The sequence below is a fragment of the Chelmon rostratus genome, chromosome 19 (genome assembly GCF_017976325.1).
Source record: "Chelmon rostratus isolate fCheRos1 chromosome 19, fCheRos1.pri, whole genome shotgun sequence".
Classification (NCBI taxonomy): domain Eukaryota; kingdom Metazoa; phylum Chordata; class Actinopteri; order Chaetodontiformes; family Chaetodontidae; genus Chelmon; species Chelmon rostratus.
Genome location: NC_055676.1, coordinates 18,932,930 through 18,954,954, shown reverse-complemented (window position 1 = coordinate 18,954,954; position 22,025 = coordinate 18,932,930). Strand labels below are relative to the sequence as shown.

General features: G+C 42.5%; 1 protein-coding gene across 9 annotated transcripts in view; it reads right to left on the bottom strand.

Annotated features, from left to right (window-relative positions):
- The window catches only part of dab2ipb (DAB2 interacting protein b), a 113,912-nt gene that overhangs the window by 23,718 nt on the left and 68,169 nt on the right, over positions 1-22,025 (bottom strand). For all 9 annotated transcript variants that reach the window (XM_041959712.1, XM_041959713.1, XM_041959714.1 and 6 more), the window contains 3 exons: positions 16,274-16,427; positions 14,567-14,665; positions 11,095-11,649 (listed from right to left, as the gene is read on the bottom strand). In XM_041959712.1, coding sequence (XP_041815646.1) covers positions 11,095-11,649; positions 14,567-14,665; positions 16,274-16,427 — 808 coding nt within the window. The remainder of the gene's footprint in view (positions 1-11,094; positions 11,650-14,566; positions 14,666-16,273; positions 16,428-22,025) is intronic.

Sequence of the window (22,025 nt, the reverse complement as noted above, 5' to 3'; positions counted from 1 at the left end):
TAGCAGCTTTAATAGCACCATTATCTACAAAATAGTTCTTTTCTTTTGCCTGTCTTGCAGCTATTTCAGTGACTACCTTTGCCTTTGTAAAGACAAAGATTTGGCTTTATCAGATTTGTCTTGCAGTTACATTGTGTGCAAAATGGAACATTTACTACACTGCAAGTGTGACAGGTTTTCACATTTTTATCACCGGTGAATGTGAGCACAGCATAATTCTGTCATTACAATAAATGGAGGGAAACAAAATAGCTCTCTTCATTTCAACCTTTGAATTTGACATATCCAAGAGCTGAAAGCCAGCATCTGGAGGGAAACACGGTCATCACCGCGGAGACAAAAAAAAATAGTGACAGGACTCATTTTTCATATCATGGCTGTAAACGTTTTCTTCGCTTTCGTTCAAAAGCTCAAACAGAGATTCTGACACCAGTTTTGCTGTGCAATGAGTGACTGAAAACAGAGGAACGCTCGTCTCTGTTCCCCACTCGTACACATGGAGAGAAGCAAATAATAAAAGGCAGAAGACTAAAAGTGGATATACGTTAAAGTCCGCCAAGTTTGTACTAAAGTTTTGTTCACTTTGAAACAACAAGTCAAATCTTGAAATGTGTTTTATCTTTCTTTTTAATTGCCAGCGTGAAATATTTTGACGGATCGCTCTTAATTATTTGTTTTAGAAAAAAATAACTTGTCTTGTTTGAAAGTGATCTGCCACAGGACGATAAAGTACTCATCAGGTGAAGAAAAATAACAGTTGGAGACAGGCATTAATGCTCCCAACATTCAAAGTCTGAAAGGGAGATACGGAAATGGAGCCATCTGGGGATGAATCATCCCTTGTTTAGATCCCTTCAACAAATTTCTGGGTGTACTCTCATGTAAGTCCCCTGGCAGCTTGTTAAACTAGGGGAACCAGCGTAGCAGCGAGGGAGAAGAGAGGCGAGTGACAGATGTACAGAGGGAAATAGAGAAGGAGAGGAGGAAGAGACAGAGCGGTGGTCTTTAAAGAACAGAGGAGGAGGCGGAAAGAAAGCCACAGAGCCTCTCAGACGGTTTCTATAGCTGCTGCAGAAGCCTGTTATCCGGCTAATCAAAGATACACCACAGGGAGCCAATCACCCACTGATGTGCAGCGAAAAGATCCTTTTTGGTTAACGCATTTGCACATTCCACACATGCACCAGCCACACACACACACACACACACACACACAAACCTACAGAGAAGAAAATCTTAACTTACTTTTTAACAAATGCGCATATCAAACATTTAAATTACACCCAGACTGTAGCATGAGAGACGTGCACGGCAGTTTGTGTGTGGGTTTGCAGCTTGTTTGCTGCTTAGACAAACAGGTAATGAGACAAATAATACAGCGCTTATAAAAAATACGAAGTTTTCATGTTTCGGTCTCACACAGCACTGAATCAAAGACGATTTAAAGTGGCTTCTTTGACATTTTTTAATGTTTACAAAGTATTCACTAGGGCACAGCTAAATCCTCATTGGCACAGCCAGTTGGTTTCACATACAGTAATTAGTTAGATTTTGTACAGTCATGGGATTTCAATTGTTTGTAGTACAAATGCAATTCGAGGTTTGGTGAATGTGGGTTGTGGCAAAACCTACACAACAGAGATGAAAGGACTCCACAAAAAGGTAAATGTCTGGACGCAGAAGCACAAGTCAGGGGACAATTTCCAAGAACTGAACATTCCTTAGAGTACAGACAAATCAATCGTTAAGAAATGGAAAGAGTATCGAAAACTGAGTGACTGCACAAGGAGGAGACTGGCGAGGGAGGCCATCAAGACACCTACGATGACCCTCAGAGGAGAGATGGTGGACTCAACACTAATCCGGGTGCTTCACCAGTCACCCCTTTTTTCGAGGAGTGGCAAAGAGAAAGCTACCTCACATGACATCTCGGCCACAGTTTGTCAGAAACCATGTGGGAAGATGCTGGAGTCAGCTGGAAGACGTTTCCACGGCCTGATGAGATCCAAAACTGAACCATGTTACACTGCACATCATCATAAACATTACATCTCCACTGTGAAGCCAGGTGGCAGCATCATGCTGATGCCCCAGCGGAGTTTTGAGGGTCGAGGGTGAAATTAATGCACTCCTGATAGTCTGCGAGAAGATTTGTTTTTTAAAAAGACAATGACCCCGAGCAGCCAAAACTACACTGGCAGTGTTTATCTTGGAGTGGCTCAAAGCTGTAACTGCCGCCGAATGTGCATCTACTAAAAACTGATTTGAAGGGAGTGAAAACTTATCGAAACAAGTATTTGTGTTTTATATTTCATTTTCTGTTGATCAGCGTCAAAAAAAGTCACATTTAGAGATGCTTTGATTCACTGTAACACAGTGTAAATTGTCCCTTCACACTGTTTTTCATGATATTTTCTGCTGACAGCATCACAACTTATCTACGCTTTGCTGTTTAATGACAAAGGAGGGCTGTCGGATATAATGCTTCATATCGTGTGAAAATGGAACTACGTACATCATATAGAACATATTAATATATATATAATAATGTTGAGTGCATGCATAATTGAAAATTTGTACAAAGATTCTCAATAAAAGGAGAAAAATAATCAAATATCAGTAAGAACCTTTTGTTGATTATATAAGTGAAGATGAAGAAGGACTAGGCCTTTCTTTGTGTGAATTTTTGACTACCTATTCACTGAATTCACAGCACTAATACAAATTTTACAGGAATATTCCTGACATCGTATTTTTATGGTTACTATTGATAAGGCATGCAGCAGAGAACAGCATACACAACACAACAATGCCTGAGGAAACCTGACCTTTCCTGGTGTATGGACACTCATCCCATTATTAAACCAGGGTCTTGTTTTTCTATCTATTTTTTTTTTCTTTTGCGGGGGAGGGAAAATGTCATCCCAATTATGATCTTTCTTCTAACCTCGACCCCTCTGTGCCTCCCTCTCTGCACTCCTCAGCTGAGGAGAGACGAGATGGAGGAGGAGAGAGACTGAGAGCTGAGAGAGACACATCAAAAAGACAGACAGAATAATAGCAGAATAATTTCTGCTGGCAGCCTAAAAAAAACTGTTCCAGCCACCTCTGACAGTCTCTAACAATGACATGCTGCACAAGAGCAGACATTTGTTGAGCCTACCAACTCAGACATGGAGGATACAGCGCATGTGTCTGTGGCACAGATGGATTTCAGTTTGAGTATTAATGAAAGTAATCTTGGAACTAAAGATATAAGGAAATTAGAGGGAGCATAACGGTGGATTTGCACTCTGTATTTCATCTCTGCTGGAAGTACAAAATGCACACATTTTTCAGTGGAGCATGTAGCATAGCATGGTGTTAAGACTGGTTTCTTACCTTCAAGGTGGCACCTGGTTACCTGGTTTTCAGTCAGTATGCTAACAAAGAAGACTTGATACGCTGTGTAAAACATACATAAAGCAGAATAATCCTTTTTGACATATGCTCAACTCAGCAGTACAAAGACTATATATTAAGGTTCTACCTCATCAACTTCATTGATTTTTGTAAATATCTGCTCATTCTGAAGGTTCATTGGTAACAGGGGATAGTATCATGAAAGAAGCATCCTGGAAAGACTCAGTCGTTCACAAGTGAGGATGCAGTGAGGTTCACCACTTTGTGAACACATGATTGTATAAAGGACGTTACAGGGGCTCGGGAACATTTTGCAACACTGTTGTCGGTAAACACAGTTTGTTTGCAAATGATTGCAGAGGGTAATGCAGCTGGTTCAATTTTGAGACATTCTACACACACTGCCAGACTGCCAGCATGGCTAGAAAGCTTAGTAGCTGCCTAACTGCCACCTTAAAATGCCACAACTGTCAAATCAAAAGCCAAAACTTTATACACTATAAAGGATTACCTCTTTCAAATAACTTTCAAGCCTCTTCAAGTGGCATTTCTACCATAGTGAAGTCTAGGGGAAAACAAATGACTGCCTGGAAGGTAGGAAGTCAATGTAAAAATCTTTAGTGTGCTTTGGAAAACGGTCGGCAGTAATGCTAAGTAGATATGTGGTTCGTTGCAATACGTTAAATCACTAGGAACCACCAGTATAATAAAAGTCAGTGCAATCATGTCCTAAAAAGCGACTGGCTCTTCTTTTCCCCTCCCGTCACCATCCTTCAGCGTTTTCTCTGACGCCCTCAATCCTGCAGCCTGCACCCCCCCCGCCTCCTCCCCTCTGCTTCAGTGCTAATAAGGAGAAGTAGAACACTCTCTGTATCGCTGCCACATCTCATCAGCCAAACCATGCCTCAAAAAGAAGCAGAAAAAACCCCAACACACTGCACAGGGAAAGGAGGTTGATATGAAGATGGGGTCTGAGTGGAGGGTAGATGGTGCAGCACGGCTGGTCACATCTAATAAATAGTAGGGAACAGAGTCCTGCTGAAGATGAGAAGCTCCCTGTAGATGGGGTTACTTGCTAGTGAAAACTCATAAAGTCCTGTCCATTGCACTGCAGTACACACAGCAATCTAATCACCACTAGGCACGGCCGTGTGTGTGTGTGCAGTGCTTACATCTCTATTCAGCAATATTCCACCGCACAAGTGTTGAAGCTGAAATATAAACACACAGGCCCCGACTGAAAAGGCGACATAATCAAGATCAAGATCATGGTCAGGATTCTGGCTTTAAGCTCCTGACGCATCGTCAGGCAAACCTGAGCACGGAACAGGGGAGCGACGTTTTAAATGACTTGCTTTCCGATTGCTGCGCCTTGAAAAGCTAGGGCCGCGAGTCCGGGAAGTAAAAGAAAACAGTAAATGAAAAAAGCTTTGGACCCACTTACTTTTAAAATGTTTCTGTGGTAACATAAAGCAGAGCAATAAAATGCCTTAAAAGGATAATGCTGGAGCAGGAAAGAAAAAAAAAGGCAAAGCGACAAAACATTTTCTTCTAAATTCAGCCTCTTTAAAACTGTCTGTACCTGGAGAACATGTGGGCGACTCAAATGGGTTCAAATATTACAGGTAAATCACTTTACCCAGGTCTGTTCGGCGATGTATAGTGTGCACAGGAATCAATCCACTGTGTTGCGTTGGATGTAAAAGGTGATAAAGCTGGTGAGCTGCAAAAACTCAGCTCTCAAAAACAAGAAAAAAAAGCAATAAAACAGCAACAGTGTAGCAGTTTTTGTACTTTATAATTCTGGAAATTCTAGTTACAAGCAAGTTACATGTATATTTTATTAAGATAATTATTGCTATTGATTCAAGATGTTTCTTCTTAAACGGCGGAATGATGATCCTGAGTGACGTAAAAGAAAATACTGAAATATATTCACAGCAGCGCTTACTTTTCTTTCAAGGTGTCCTGCTGTTGAACTCGCATATTAATGTGAGAAAATGTTTTTGTGTGTGTGTGTGTGTGCTGCATTGCAACAACGCCCAACAGAGCATGAATACGGATTCTTATTTAGGCATAAATGCTTATTCTTTGCTCACAGATTGTTTTTGTATCTTGCGGATGGCTATAACACACCATTACTGGAGAAGTCATGGGCTGCAGAAGTGATGGGATTCATTAAAAAGTAAATAAAATGGAAATTACCTGTTGATGTTGAAGAGTGTACACACCACAAAGCAGCAAATATACAGTTTTTGGGCTTTACTGAAACAGCTAAGGAAGAAAAAAGGACTGAATGTGAGCGGAGAGTAGAAACCCGATAATAATATCAATTTGACTGATCAATGAGCCTGGTTTTCCAGCCTGGGGCAAGGGCTGAGGAAAGACTCAGGGGGGAGAAAACAGGAACCAATCCAGCCACTCCATCCTTCGCTCTCCTCGTCTTTCCATCTCTTTCTGCCTCCCCTGGTCTCTCTCCCTGGAGACGGGTGGCTAGTATTACAGCGCTGTAGCCTGCAGCTCTTCCTGTGAGGGTCACATTGGGTTGACGGAGAGGACCGGGGGCCGGATGGAAATGGAAGCGGTTCCTCCCGTAGGCACAGCGGCTTATCATTCGGCGCAAAAAGCGGGAATGGCTGCATTTAGCTGCTAGCGCACATGATCAGGATGAAGATAGGTTTGACTGGAGGGGGTCTTACAACAAGTGTCATCAGCATCCAGACAGCTGACTTATTCTTTAGATTTCCTGTGTGTGTGTGTGTGTGTCCATCTTGCATTTCTATTAGTGTTAAGTGCAGTCCATGAAGCCCTGTAATGCATATTTGATTACTAAACAGACTTTTTGCCCACTTTAATGTGACATTTAGTCTCATATTGAGTTTTAAAATCTTATTTGGAGAACCCTGCCAGTTAGTTAAGATATTTCCACATTTCTATACCAAATGTTTTTTTTTTTTTTTTTTTTTTTTTTTTTAGGGTATTCTAGACAAGGCAACATATAGTAAGATAGAACTGATATTATCTCACCAAAACTGATAATTATGTTTCTAAGTCATGTTAAACAAGACCTCTGTGAGGCTGTAATTACGTGCAACAATATTCTGAGTCAGTATACTATAGCATGTGCTGATGTTTAGCAGGTGTAATGTTAACACCTTAGTTTAGTTTCTTAGCATGCTAACAATGTTGAGTTAGCACAGAACACAAACAGCTGAGGCTGATGGGAATTAGCTTTCAGGCGTTCTGATCTCATGATGGTGCTGTACATGAAGTTAAGGCGTCACCAAACTGATCACAATTTTGGTGAATAAGTCAGCTTTACAAATAAGAGAAAGAACGAGAAGGAAAAAACAGCGTGCATCTTTCAGATTTTTCAAACTTTCGTGATCGTAACGAGTGCTGCACGTGGCGTGTCATGTAATGAGGTTTCGCTGAGATGAACTCAGGCAACAGGATAAAAGAGAGTGACAGTGTTAGGAGTGACGGGGAGGGAGAGAGACAGAGTCTATGTGATCTGAGTGCAAACAGAGACGTCAGGAGGCTTCCAGATCGATGTGTTGAGTATCATTGCAGAGCTGAATGTTTCTCTTTGCAGCCTGCTGATGTTTGACTGCACAGCCAGAAACTGTTGCTGCAAGCTCAAACTAGATTTCTCTATAAACGCTCTTTCTCCCTCTCTCCGTTCTTTCCCCTCCATCATCAGCGCCTGCAGCTTTCCCTTTACCTTTCTCTGATCGGATGTTTTCACCTCTTCATCACTCAACAGGGTGCTGATAAAAATCGGGCTGGATTAACACTCTGAGAATATGATGCGCTGCCTTTGTAGTGCAAATTTTACAGCAGGGACTATGAGGAGAGCTCGTGCATCAAGGTGCTTGGTATTTATTTCCTGTCCTGGTTTGAGCCTGTACTGTAAATCTATGGCTTCATGACTAGCTAACATCTTTTTTTTCCGTCTAACAATATTACAACTTCCCTGTTAATGGGGAGGGGCGTTGACAAGTGGCTAGCATGTTCTGATCACTCACTGGCCTTCTCTGGGGACAGCTGATTAATTCAAAGCAACATTTTAAAAAAAGCCCAGAGGAACACAGAACTATCACAGCCCTTCATGTCATGTTAGTAAATCATTTGTCACACCATATTATGTGCGTACGAAACTGTGCCTGTGTGCCACAGCTGCGGTGATGAGCATCACTGCCCACTGAAAACGCCGCTGAATGAATTAGTAAGATGCTTGAGTTTAACATAACTGGAGCCGTGCTACGACAAATTGCCACAGACATTGCAGAGAGGAGAGCCGCACATATTTCGCCCTCTTAAGCAGGGCTGTTAGTTTACCTTGAGGAGCAGTAACATAAAAAGGCAATGGCATAATAACCGGAGCACCGCCCTCCTCTAGCCAGTTATCATAAGGATAAATCCTCCTTATCGTCTCTTCCAACAGTCGGCGCGGCTGAGAGGAGCAGCAACAAAATTAGAACATAATCTTCCCAAGGGCCGAGGCGTCGACAAGACTGGATCAATAACGTGGAGGATTCGTGCCAGGAGTGGTTATTTTCAGATGAAAGGAAGGTGAACGTCTTCAGGCGATACCAACACAGTAGAGGGCTTGTTATTGTTGCTGTGGAGCTTCTAGTAGTGCTGTTCGGGTGTACGGACATAGCAGCACGTCCCACAGGGGAGGAGACGGACTGGTGTTGTGACCTTACAGCATGGGAACTCGGTAGGGATGTTGCGACTGGATTTCTCATTTTGATTTCAGCTGGATTTATGCAGTCAAAATCATATAAACTCAACTGACATAAAAAGCAGATAACTGATTAATTCATTCATACTTTAACCCCTATCTAAAGCAACATCTATCTTAATGCTGCTGCAGGCCTAGCTGCTCATGCATAAAACTGAATAAACTACCTGCAACCACCTGCTAATGTCTTGTGATTATACTGTACGTAGGTGTGTGTGTGTATAAAGTTAGCATCTGCGCAGCGGTGCAGGGCGTGGCCGCTGTGCTCACCAATGCATCCAGACATCAATACAGCATCAGTAATGACATCTCTCAAGAGAGCTTTGGCCTCAAGATGCAATGAAGCGTGAAAGAGAGATGAAGGAAGTCAAAGACAGAAAGTAGGGAGCGGGTGTGCAACGGAGCAGAGTATTCAGGGTGTAATTACCCAGTGATGGGTGATAAAGTGACACAGGAAGAAACAGAAGTCTGGAGGTGTTGCATACTAATGCCCTCTACAATTTGCAATCTGCATCCCTTAACAATAGCCAGCTGCAATTAGAAGCCGTTTCCCACCTGCGCACGTCTGATTAAAAGTGATGCACATCAGCAGAACTTCAGAGCTACAAAGAGTTAGCGCTGCATCTCCAAAAAGCAGCGTTCACCTCCCGTTCACCTCCGCTGGGTGTAAGGAGGGGTGCGCCTTTGTGACTGTCTAATGCAACAGCAATGCAAAGTCTCTCTGTCTGAACTATAGAAATCCACTGTGGCGCTGACAGAATTAGACACTGACTCATGGATATTGACGTGAGCCCGGATAGTTGAAAGACTAAACAACAATAGAAAGGAGAGGGGTAAATAACCAAAGGCTCTATTAAACACTTGCAGGAAAACAATAAAACCAGGCTCGCAGGATTTTCCAGAATTTATCTTTGCTCAGCTAAATTGCTCAAATCCGCCGATGTTCGCAAAGGCCGCACCCAAGTTGGCAGCACATGAAGAAACAACTTCATCATTGGCTTGTAAATGAACAAACCATGCAACATTGGCAAAGACGTGTGTATATAAAACATCTACACAGCAGCGGAGGATATCCTAATTAGGTCTTTGGAATAATTCAGGGTAAGTGGTTTGTCGGTATCCTGTGTGCTGTGTCTGGCATGACACGACTGCTCTATCCATCAATGCTAAAGGAAAAACATGTACTCCAGTGTGTGTGTGTGTGTGTGTGTGTGTGTGTGTGTGTTTGTGCGTTGCCTAAATATGTCAGACCACATCACGATGTCTTGAATGATGAAAGTATTTTCAGAAAAGCAGCTGTGCTCGTAAACAGCACCGATGCTCTGATTTCGACAGCAGCTTTCATTAATTCGTCCATTTTACGTCCGTCCAAAAGCTTCTGACTATTCTTCTAAAGGCAACAACAGCTTTTCTCTATATTTACAGCCCCACGAAGATGAAATTAAAAGCAGTTTTGAATACAGATGTAGTGAGGGAATTATTTCAGGGCCTCTCTCTTGATGTTCAACCTTGAAAATAACATCTCTGGTGTGGTTTTACAAGCAGCACATCCAAAGCTAGCAGAAAGCAGCCGGGAGGGAGGGCCAGGAGGTGAGAAACAAGCAAAAGTTTTAGTGCTTTGCTTGGAAGGTGGGGATTAATTGAAAGTAATTAAGGATGTGACCGCCTCTCCGGGGACCAGTAGAGGCCTTCTCCCCCATCAATCAGCAGCTATCAGCGCCTAAACCGGCAGACTGGAGGTACAGTGTGGATAGACATCACTTCTTAAGCGCTGATCATTCATCATTCCGCTGAGCCGTGATAAAGTCAAAGGAAGTTTCAAAGCTCAGCTGATGAGATACTGTCAAGAAAACTGAACTGAGGCAGAAGTTGTCGCTGGCAACTGACGAGGCAGAGAAGACGTTCATGCTGCAATAAAGAAAGCAGCCTGAAGCAATATCGCAATGAAAGCAGAGAGTTATTTTGGACACCGCAAGGACAACAAGATGTCTATTTCCTGACAAAAAAGCCTTTTGTTCGTAAAAAGATCCATCAGTATTATCAAACTAATGGTTATTTTCATTGTTGATTAATTTTATTAATCAGTTAATTGCTTGGTCTTGAAATAGCATAACAGTTAAAAAAGCCTGGGATCTTCCCAGATGTTTACATGTGTTGTTCTGTCCGACCAACACACCAAAACCGAAATATATTAAATTTACAATGATATAAAACAGAGAAAAGCAACAAATCTTCCATCTGAGTGGCTGGAAGCTGTGATTTCTTTGTTATTTATGCTTGAAAAATCACCTTAACGACAAACCTGTTATGAAAATTGCTCGACTGCCCAATTCAGCTCTAAGCTTCATGCACATTTCATCTGCAGCCAGTAGGATGACTTTGCCTCTTGTATCTCATACCCTGGTGTCATGCTGGGTCAAAATGCCAACCTTTGTTTCACCGCACTGAAAAGACGAATGCCGCGGTGTCGGTGTAAAGTAAAATACAGCTGTTTTGGACGGATGCGAGATTATCTGGGTCCAAAGGCCTGCTGTCATGGGAGACTTAGCTCCTACTGTGGTAGACTAATCTCTGCACGCTTGTAGTGCTACAGACAGCAGTGGATATATTGTGCTTCTGTCCTGCATCGGTATGCTGTGAAGCACTGCAGGGGATACATGTAAGGGATTAGCTTGAGTTAAAAATGTAATACAGGCTGGTGCAGCAAGAGGAAATCACCTGTCTGTCTGGTCTTTGTCTGCTCTGGATTACAGCTGTGGGGGGGTCAATAGTTCACGAGATGAGCAGGCAGCGGAGGCACAGTTAACCTCTGTCTGCTTCATGTCTTGTCAGTACCTTGTGGCAAGATAACGGCCTGATATTCTGGCTTTGTTAGCCATTATTTCTCCACGAGGAGTACAAACGTGAGGAAAATGGAGGTAAATCATATGATGGGTACTAACCTTGGCCTTGCCAGTGCTCTGCAGAATGTGGACCAGTGCACACGCCATCTCCTCCTTGTTCTTGACGCTAATCCCGGGCTCAAGCACCGAGCATAGCAGCATGTAGTTATTGGTGGTGTACTCTGCAAACTCCTTGTACATCTCCATGGGTAGGATGTTCATACTCTGATAGCGTGCTTTGATCCTGATCATGGGCCCAGACGTCTTGCCCTTGGGGGGGTTGGGCGTGCTGACTGGATACCACTTCTCCACAAACTGTCGTCCGGTAACGGCAGCGACGGGGATATTGACAAGTCCAATGTAATTGTTTTTATCTTTCTTTTTCTTCTTGTCTGTGTCTTTGTAGAGGTGGGCTGTGATGCTCTTGACAGGAGGCAGGTTGTTGAACTCAAAGTGCTCTCCCCAGAAAACGTTGTCAGTCTTGAGTTTGCAGGTGGTGCGGGCGTAGAGTGAGTCATCCAGGCAAAGCTCACAGAAGTATTTCTTTTTGGCTGGCAGGTCCTTGGCCTCGATGATCCACAACTTCAGCATGTTCTCCACCCGACGACTGTTGTCCTGGAGACAAGATAAGATGACAGGAAGTGGTGTAGTAAGAACAATTTTTTCACCAACATCACCACTGGTGGAAAGGTTAATCAAAAACTAATGTAGTAAACTAATAAACTAAACAAATCAGATGACGTCACAAGTAGACTGACATGATTCAAACTAGAATCCTGATTCTGAAGTTTCCTCTAACTGACAAAAACATTTCAGACAGCATTTCAATCATTTCATAGCGGCAATTGAAAATCCTTTCTCTCTCCTGCCTTTGCAGTCTTTCAAAAAGCGAATAAATCTCACTCCTACATTATTTCACTGAGTGCTAACCCGTTCTTATGTCATCACTTGATTTTGCCAAGAGCCGGGCATATTTTTTGGCCCATTATTCCTATCGCTTGGAAACTACCTCTGAAGATGAGGAGAAGAAAAGAGGAGCTAATGGTGACATTATTAGAAAGAAATAATAGAGTCTCTCATAATCACGAGGATGTTTGAAATACGGGTAGCTCTGCTTAAGAAAGTTCAATGGTATCTGGATGCTTTTCATACGCTAAGCGTCTGTGCAACAAAATATTTGTATTTATTATCTATTTTTGCGGCTCTGGTCATTAAAATCATCCCATTCATCTTATCTTTATGCATGTGTGGTGCATTCACGGTGTGTCTCCATTAGGTGGGGAGCTAAAAGAAGGTATAGAGGCTAACCTGTGAAACATCAGGAGATGCATCATCTCACATCATCACCTTCTCACAGAAAGTAGAGGCGTTCTCCTGTTCAGCTGGGAGAAAACTACTGCTACGACTGCCTGCAGTACTGAATGTCAAGTCTTTGCAGTATTGTTCCTCTGCTCGGTATCATTCCTGAAGACTGACAGCTAGATTTTAGTCTTGGTTTCACATGTGATCTTTGTTCAGTAACGCCTCGTCAGTGGTGTTCTCACTGATAGTGCTCTATACCATGAATTAGAAAATAAAAGCTTTGTGTCTCTTTAATGTGCACAGAAATGTACTTGCAATCCAAACATCAGCCCACAAAGATGATATATCTGTAAATTGCCTATTATTCTAATTACATACTTATCTTCTTATATAGGAGCTGAATTGTGCAGACTTGGCATTTACACCACCTTGCTTTAGTCACGTTGATTTCATCTCTGGCAGAAATGTATTTCAGGTATGTATTTCCTTTGTTATTTCATACCTTTAGCATCTCCTTCCTCCTACCAAGCACCAGCAGCAGAGGAGAGACTTTAAGGCGAGGTCATGGTAGATTATTGTTGATTAATATGGATTAAAACTGAAAAAAATCTTTTTTGGTGCACAATATATTTTCAGTGAACAAAATGACTTTTGCACATTTGTATGTACTTAAATGTGTCTTGATGCTTTTGCTTGTCCCCAATATGATGGATGATAAGTCTTGATATAAAGGTTTTTGTAGCGTAGTTCAGACTGTTAACTTAGTCACGGGTCTAGTCTGCGAGCAGTAGTAGTACAGTAGTATTACAGTAGTAGTGGCAAAGTTGGTAGACGTGGTAGCAGTTAAAGTGAAATCTGCTTGACTTCCTTATTTAATTTCAAAGAATTTCTGTATCTGTTACCAGTTTCTATGTTTGCCAAAAGCATTGGACTGCATCTAATCTCCCAAAATCACAGAATAATTAAAAAAGAGACAGAAATAGCACATCATAGCCAAAATCGCTGAGAAGAACAGGACTCAAACACTATTAGTGAACTTTTCTTCAAAGTTCTAATCAGTGAGTAATTTATTAAATAATGACATCTGAAGGAGCAAAGATGCTGTCAGTAAGACTACCTGCTAGGCTTGATATGTTCACTACACTCCCGCTCCCTGCCACAGCTGTGTTTGTCATGGATACAGACGGTATCACCTCAAGACAAGAGCACTTTGGGAGTTTTGTTGTTCCTCCCAGTGACCTTCGTATTTTCTGCTCTTGAGGTATGCAATGCAGGAAGAGCACAGGTTTAGATAACTTTAATTGTCCTCAGAGAGGAAATTTGCAATACAGCGCATAGTCTGCACAGCCCATCCACTCCATGCCAAAATTATAAATAAATTAAATATTTGAATTGTACCCTAGCCTTTTTCCTGGTTGGTTCTTATTTTGAGATAACTGTACCTGTGGCCAGAAGGCAGTGGCTGCAACTCCAATGAAAGTGGATAGAAAAGATCCCAGCAGACCTTGTCAGCCCTCAATCAGCCTAGTTAGATACAGGTGGTACAAGTGTGTCTGCACACCAGGGATGTGTAGTAACACCTTACAGCTAACGCATGCGAGTAAGAACTTTTGTTTTTTTAAGGAACGAGTGCTTCCCATGTTCCTTTTTTTAAACTGTATGTCTACTGTTTACTCCAGTATATTTCTGAGCGTTGAGGGGGTGGGCGTGTGAGGAGAGGCTCTGCTGCAGATGCCATCTGCCTGAAAGAAAAAGAAGCACCACATGTCTTTTGACCATGATGTGATGATGATGGAGCAAAAGCCAGAACAGGATTTTCAGTACTGTTCCCACCACTGGCCCAACAATTGGCCACAGCTTGTTCCTGTGGGTTTGCTTCTAGTGCTTTGAGTTTCTATACCAGCAATCATTGCAATAAGAAAGGTCGCGCTCAATAAAAGAGAGTAAGAATGATGTTGTCAACATTACAGGAGATTTCTAAGAAAATCCTTTACTTGTTGAACCTTCTTATAAACAGTTTGCGATCTATAACAGCTGAATGTCAACACACAGTATCAGATTGCTTTGTTTTGTATTGCAGGGATATGACGTCAACACCATATAGTTCACTGTCTTTACACTAACCAGCGTTGCAAAGCGTGGTTTGGATTTGACACACTTGTGCATCAGCTCATTTGCGTTGATTGCTACACACAGTCTCGTCCCACCTACTGCATATTTATACGCTTACCTTGTTGGGCTGTACTGCTCTCCTCAGATTCTCCATCCATTTGTCTCTCTCGGCTGATGAACGACAGGAAAAACATTTGCTTCCCGTGGAGGTGGTGACCTACCGCGGAGAGAGTGAGCAAGAGAAGGAAAACGAATGCTTTGATGATCAAACCTCATGCATAACAATGACAGAGAATAAGTGGAACAGACTTTTTTTTTTTTTTACTAAACTTAGTTTAAAAATACCCCTTTGTCTCTGATGCCAAAGAAGTTTATTAGTAATACACACACACAGACACTACTGGGTATCTGAAGATGACACAGCAGTGTTGAGGAGAGAATAGATGGTGTGATGACCGCTTGGCAGGCTGGGTGATAACTGGATGGTTAAAAAATGCGCCGTGGGACAGAGAGAGAACAGAGAGAGCAGAAACAAGCAGAAAAAAGAAGCTGAATGATGTAATGAGCAGGATAATAAAGATTAGTGGAGATTTCTGGTCTCGACAGTCGACGCTGTGGGATGGAAAGTATTCATTAATTTCTCTCAGCCTGAGGCGAGCTGACACTACAGCTGCAACATGCGTTTGTGCACACACATCATGCACAGGTGAATCTTACAGTAATCACCCCAGTCCACCAATGATCATCAGAAAAGCCGTTTGTATCCAAACCTTTGGCCATCCGCAGTTAAACAAGATATGATTAGAATTAAGAGAAGCTTCTGGTTCCAAAAGTAGCATTGATTCACATTTCAGATGCATTTTAATGGTTATAATGTGAATTTTTATCTATTTTCTGACAGAATTTAAACCAAAAGATTAATCAAGAAAATAATCAGCATAACATTCGAGCCCCAAAAAAGGTTGTTTGTTGCAACTGGGAAAAAAAAAAAAGTCTCATAGCTTCAGAATGTGGCTTCTACAAAGCGTAATCTTTAGCTTCTGCTCGCCGTTTGCAACGCATGCAAAAGAATTTAACAGTGGCAGCAGAACAAGCTGTAGACACTAACATATTATCACTTCCTGAATGTTGGCAAACAGTCCAATTACAACGCCAACATTAGCATTCATTTGGAGTCGTGTTTTTAGCCACCTGACGAATGTTCAAATATTCAGTCTCCCTTTAGCTCTGCTTTGGTCTGCTCCGATTTCTGGGTGTCATATCTGGCTCATTAGCAGCTAAATGCTCCACTTTGTTCACTAGCTAGTCATTAACTTTGTTTGTCTACTGCTTGGTGCTGGGCTTGTAGTGTACTGTGGGGTTATCCGAGTTTTTTCGCTGAAAGAGGGATGCAAAACAACAAAACATTGAGCTGAAAGAAGCTAAATCGCTCTGTGGAGCTGTGGGGGACTTTTGGTGATAATTCTCTGTGGGTTCATCACGATGAGCAACACATTAAACATATGAACTTGAATATATAAGAATTGATAAGAGAAGCTTAGCTTAAGCATAGTGATCGGATGTTTTGCAAGAAAATGCAGTGCAGCTTCAACACTTTTGCTCAAAGAACCAGAAATTTTCTTATGTAGTTGTTTTTTTGTACTGATGCTCTGGAAGTGCTTCAAATGCCACTCAGCAAACATTATCTATGCAGACCACGACCTTTAGTTACAGAGCCTTGGATACTTGAAATGTATGATAGTCCACGGACGCTTTAATTAAGCAGGACCAGCAGTGGGAATGGGGATTTGTGTGTTCATGTTCTGCATGTGTGCGACCCCCTCACCTCAAAGCAGTAGTCCTGCCCGAGGATGCTGCTGTGAACAGGCTTGATGACAACCTCGTCCTCCATACTTAGGTCCAAGGCTTCCACAGCACTACTGGGGCTGAGCAATGATTCATGGGAGCGAGACTCCTTCAGCCTTGGCATCAGATGAGATCTAAGAGTGGAAAAAGGGAGAGAACTGAGTCACTGTGCAGAGAGGAAGTGAGAGGGAGGCAACATATGTACTGCACGTATTAGCGGGCGTTCATGGTGAGTGTGAAGCAAGAGAGTGTGAGGATGACGAAGAGAGGATGCTCCACTTGCCTCAAAGTCAGCGAGGCCTCAGCATGACAAGCTTGCATACTGTATCAAGGCATGTTCATGCTCCCACTTCTAAGTTCACTTGCTAATGGGTGCCATCAATGAATGAATGAAGAAGCATGAAGGCATGAGAAGCATGAGTCAAGCTGTGCTGCAAACCTATGCAGCGGAACCACTATAAATAGGAAGCAATTCATATCACTGATTATCATTAATGGTCAGGCTTAGATAATTTCCATGATGTGATAATGCTACGCCGTGATAAAGCACTTGCTATCTGTTTTGTGGGGCTCCACTTAGCATACACACAGCACACAAACTCATAACCCGGTCAACTCTTCTCCATTGAATTATGGCAGGAGCTCAGAGTGCACTTTAGAAAGTTCAATATTCCAACAAAGACAGCCCTGAGGCACTATTCATGGCCATTATTTAGTCAGAGAGGATTAGGAGGCAAAGTGAATGCCTTTCCACTGTTTGCTGTGGTTGATGTCACCAGGAAAGAGCAAATGTGTGCCAGTGGCATATAAGATCGACAGTACTGAGATTGATGTTAAACCCAAAGTTTATCTATTGGAACGCTTGATAAGAACCAGTTCTGTTTAAGTGTTTAAAAGCAGTTTTATTCTCCAGCACGTCATGAAGTAATAGTTTTTAGTCTTAAGTCACATGTATGGAGTGAAACACCAGGCCTCAGTGCTCGCAGTCATAAGAGGATGAAAAGATAAATAGGCTGGCGAGGGCGGTAAGCAGCGGCGGGCGAGCTACACAAACATTTGACACTCAGACAATGGCAGGGCGAGGAACACAGAGGGTCAATTGCTAGTGTAATGAGTGAGAGCATTCTGTTAATAGTGCCCTCTATGGATGGCTTACACACTAATCCCATGTATGTGAGTAGGCCTGTGTGTGTGTGTGTGTGTGTGTGTACTGTAAATCTCTTCTGTGGACTGAAAGAAGAGCATTCCAGGAAAAATGCAGCACCCATAATGACAGATTAGCAACCGAATGCAGCCCTTTGTACAGTCAGCCAGCTTTGTTGTCAAATCCACTGTCCAATGTGAAGTGGATAATGATCTGGGCTCTCTCTCTCCTTTTTTATCTCTTACGCACACACACACATATGCTGCAAAGGCAAATTTCATCCTCTGAAATAAAAGAAAAAAAAAATACATGAGCAAAGACGGCAAGGATTGCTTTGCATATGAGAATCCAGTTTTAGGAGCTTCTAGCCTTTTCCAAAGCACAGCTGCAGGGGAAGTGTGTTTGCACCTAGCTCTGCTTTGTGATTGGCTGGCTGGGTACTGGGCAGAACAGAGAGCGAGTCAAGTAAGCGGAGAGGAGGGGAAACAGGGGTTTTCTAGTGGGATGTGCCGTTAGACACGGGAAGGGATGAAAACTTATTGTCTGAAGCATAGTCCACAGTCCCAAAACCTGCATGATGATGTTTTTTGTGTCTCGCAAACACCTGGCAATGCTACAAAACACTGTCAAACATTTTAATGAACTGGTAGCATACACGTTTATAATATAAACCTGCAACATATAGGAAGCATGCAAGTGTTTCTTCTGTGGAAATGGACTGGAACGTGCAGCCAGTGTAGCCTGCCAGGAGCGAGATCCACTGGAGAAATGTTCCACATGTTGTGCAAAGAGAGGAAAGCATCTTCAAAAAGGAATATATAATATTCCTCCATTATGATTTTCTTTTTCTCTCAGCATATCATATGAGAACATTAGTGTCAGTGGGAATGGCAGGAGACTGTATGAATCGATGAATAATAATGCTGCCTGTCATCTGTATGGCACTGCATTAAATGGCACTGTAACGTGTAGTTTACAGCCTATTGTCGGCCACTTTGCAATGATGACAATGAAAGACTCTGCCGTGTGAAATCTGCTCGTAACTTCTGTATCACCCAGTTTGACATACTGTTCATGTCAGCCTCGGCAAATAACAACTGGTATTAAAAGCAGGGTCTGCTGTCCTCATCTCATTCCTCTCCCTTCCCTTCCCTCAACGTTGTCTATTCTCAGCAAACGTCCTTCTTTGTCCTTGACAATCCTCCATGACTCTGCCTCCATTTCTTCTTCTCCCGTCTTTCTCTCATTCTGTGTTTACCTGAGGTGGCCGCTATAGTTTATGCTCGGAGGATTCTTTCTGACTCTCTGGTGGACATCTCTCCACCCCGCTCTCTTCTTCTTCCACTGTTCCACTGTTTATCTCTCTCGCTTTGTTTATCTCCCTTCTTGTCTCTTGGCCACAAATCAATCGAGCCCTTTTTATCTTCTGGGCTTCATTCAGGCCATTTAAATATTCCAGACACTATGCAGGAGATATACAGGCTGTAGTTCTGACAGTTCAGAAACTTACTGTGACTCCTACACGCAGACAGGACTATACAAAGTTCCTGGAGCAGAATACATAATTGAAAAGGTGAAGCCATAAAAAAAAGTATTTGTAAAGACCCTGTCAGAATTACAGGAGATGGTGCAAACAGCACAGTTCATACTCTATCTATAATACCTTGTGTTTGGATACATAACTGAATGAATTGTTTGTATTAGAGCACATACACCTTGAGAGAGACACAGATTTGTACTTCTGGAAGAAAATAGTTGTGTTTCCAGTAAATGTTGCACATTATTTTTGAGAAATAAAATGGGAATCGGTGCATGTGACGTGACAGGGTGACATGACTAATCAAGCAGCAGTAGCTCTGCACATCCATTTGTGTTTCCTTAATGAATTTGTCTCTTCTGATCATCGTGTTCCCTGTGGTGTTTTTATCAGACGCTACAGCGCTGGTGAGGTGGGTGAGGGACACTGTGGTTCTGCACGCCCACGTTATTCTTTATTTTCTGGCCTTCTATTCGAGTGGACGCATGAAACAGCGCGTGGCAGTGTGGCATGAAAGCTTTTTCTGCAGTAGAAGAAGCAGAAGCAGGGACCAAAACATCAAAATGTATTCAAAAACATCTGTTTCAGTCTGCCTTTAATGCACCTTTTCTTCCCCAAGATATGCCAACTTTTGCACCTCAGCTAAGTGTAGAAACTTCTTTGAGAAATTTCCAGAAATGTTCCAGTTTTCTGGCAGTTAGCCCCCGGGTTTTCATGCACAAGATGAAAAAACAGCAACAACTTTAAGTCTGAAATGAGGAGGGGTGACCAGTGAAAATGGTATCAACAACACTATGATGCAACTCAGTTAAACTGAATAACTTTCTGGTACATCAGTTATCAGTTACAATTAGATTTTTATCATTCCAACAACTAATTGACTGACAATGTTGGTGTACATTCACTATTTAGGAATTGATGCATCAGGCCAAAATCCCATCAGCACAGCCTGACATCTAGACACACTGTGCCGGGTTAAGGTTCAATAGAAACTTGGTTAGGAGTCAGTACCGGGGAAAGGAGAGCAGAGTAATGGATTCTGAGTGTGTCTGGGCTGCACCCACTGCGCTTTGTCTCTGCATCCTGTAGAAAGAGTTCATCTGATAGCCTGTCTGGGATCTGATATGGTCTGAAACCCCGGGCCCATATAGGCGTCAGAGCACTTAAGGCTTCTAACACACTGACTTGCTTGCTTGCCGGCTGCACCACAAGGGACTATGTTTATACTGATAGCTCAAGATAGCCTGAATTAAGGCTCTGCAACTCCGAATAACAGAACATTGAAAGTCTACATCCTCCTGAGTAGCGACAAGATTATGCATGGTTTCACTATAATTACATGTACTACAACGGCACGTTATAGCACATGTGAAGTGGGGGTAATCCTCACTTGGGAAATAAAACCCTTATGGTTTTTGCTTCTTGTCACGTTACAGTAATAACCAACACGCAAAATGACCCTGATGACCAAAGCTGGGGCTTCTGACATAACCTATAACAACAAATACTTTTCTCAAGAGAGGCCTCCATTTAAGCGGCCTGATGTTAAGCCTTCTTGCTAACTGCGTTTACTGTGGTTACTGCCCTGCACAGTGTTTACACAGCATTTTGCTTTGCTGCGAGATGTGCATTTACAACAATCAATGCGCTTTCCACTTGCAGACTGGCACAGCAATCACTTGTTAATAATGCCCTCTACCAAACAAACACATGAGGCCCGTGCATCAGTGGGACTGCACATCAACAAGCAGAGCCAGGCAAAGACGTGCAGGGGGAAAAAAGTTGCAACTTCAATTTTTGCAGACATCTAGCTGTCGTTGCTACGGGGGGTAGATGAACTTACTTTTGGACAAAAGTGTCAGCTAAATAAATGTCAGGTAATGTTAAATTAAAGGGAAAAAAATGACTGAATGAGAAGAAAAACATAACAAATGATGCTTCCGTACAGGCATGAGGGCTCCCTAGTGGTTTGACTATGAAAATGATGTGAATCATTAGTTTGCACCTTGTCACAGAGTTAAGCATCAGTTTTGCCAAAAAAAAATTAAAAGGGTAGTTTTGAATGAAAAAATTAAATAATAGAAGGTAACATGGACACAGGCACCTGCAATGTATTGACAATTAATCTTTTTTAACTTGGTTCATGTCCTACAAATTGAGCAAGGACATCAATAAGCTTGTGTTAACAGAGTCAGGTTATACCTGACTCAGGACAGGTTAAAAATCATCCAGATGATTAAAAGAGCCTTTGAGGATTCTAGAAATACCTTCACAGTAGTGGTAAATGTTGACAAAGACCTTCTGGGCATTTGGGCATTCATTTTTCGGAGGATGCTTTGCTCTGTCCTGAACCAACATCTTACTAAGACGCGTTACCTTGCTCTTTCCTCCAATGTCACGCACCGCTTTATTACAACATTTGAGCATGTTGTCAACGATGAAAGCCAAACTATAACCATGAATACAGTCTGACACGATGTTGCGTGTTGGGCATGAGCACGAGCAACCTGTAGTTGTGAAACCATGGTGGTTTGGAAGAAGTGATAAGTGGTTTGTAATAGAGTCCTTAAGGTGAGGTTGCAACAGAGCGATTTCATCATATTTACATCCCTGTACAGTCCCAAAATTCATGAACTGCTCTGTGCGGCTTGTAGATGGGGCTCAAACCAAAAAAGCTCAAGCCAGCCAGCAACGCCAAGCACTCCACGAGCACCTGGGCCCTTACTCAAACATCAAAGCGGAAAAACATCACAGTTAACAGAGAAACATGCACTGCGCGCACACAATCACACAGTAATTGCCGAAGCTTGATTATGAAACGCATGCACTGCAGAGAGAGGCAACCGGACAAATAAGCCATTATTCCTGCATCAAGCCTCGCACAATAAAGTGTCCATTATTCCCACTGCTTTGGCGCTGACTCAGTGGAAAGGACCACAGGCCGTGATGAAACAATTACGTGTCTGTCACATTGCGGAGTACTCTGTCACGGGCCTGATCGCTCATTTGATCCAAGCAGATGTGGTTAGTCCTTCTCAGTGCTTGGCGAGA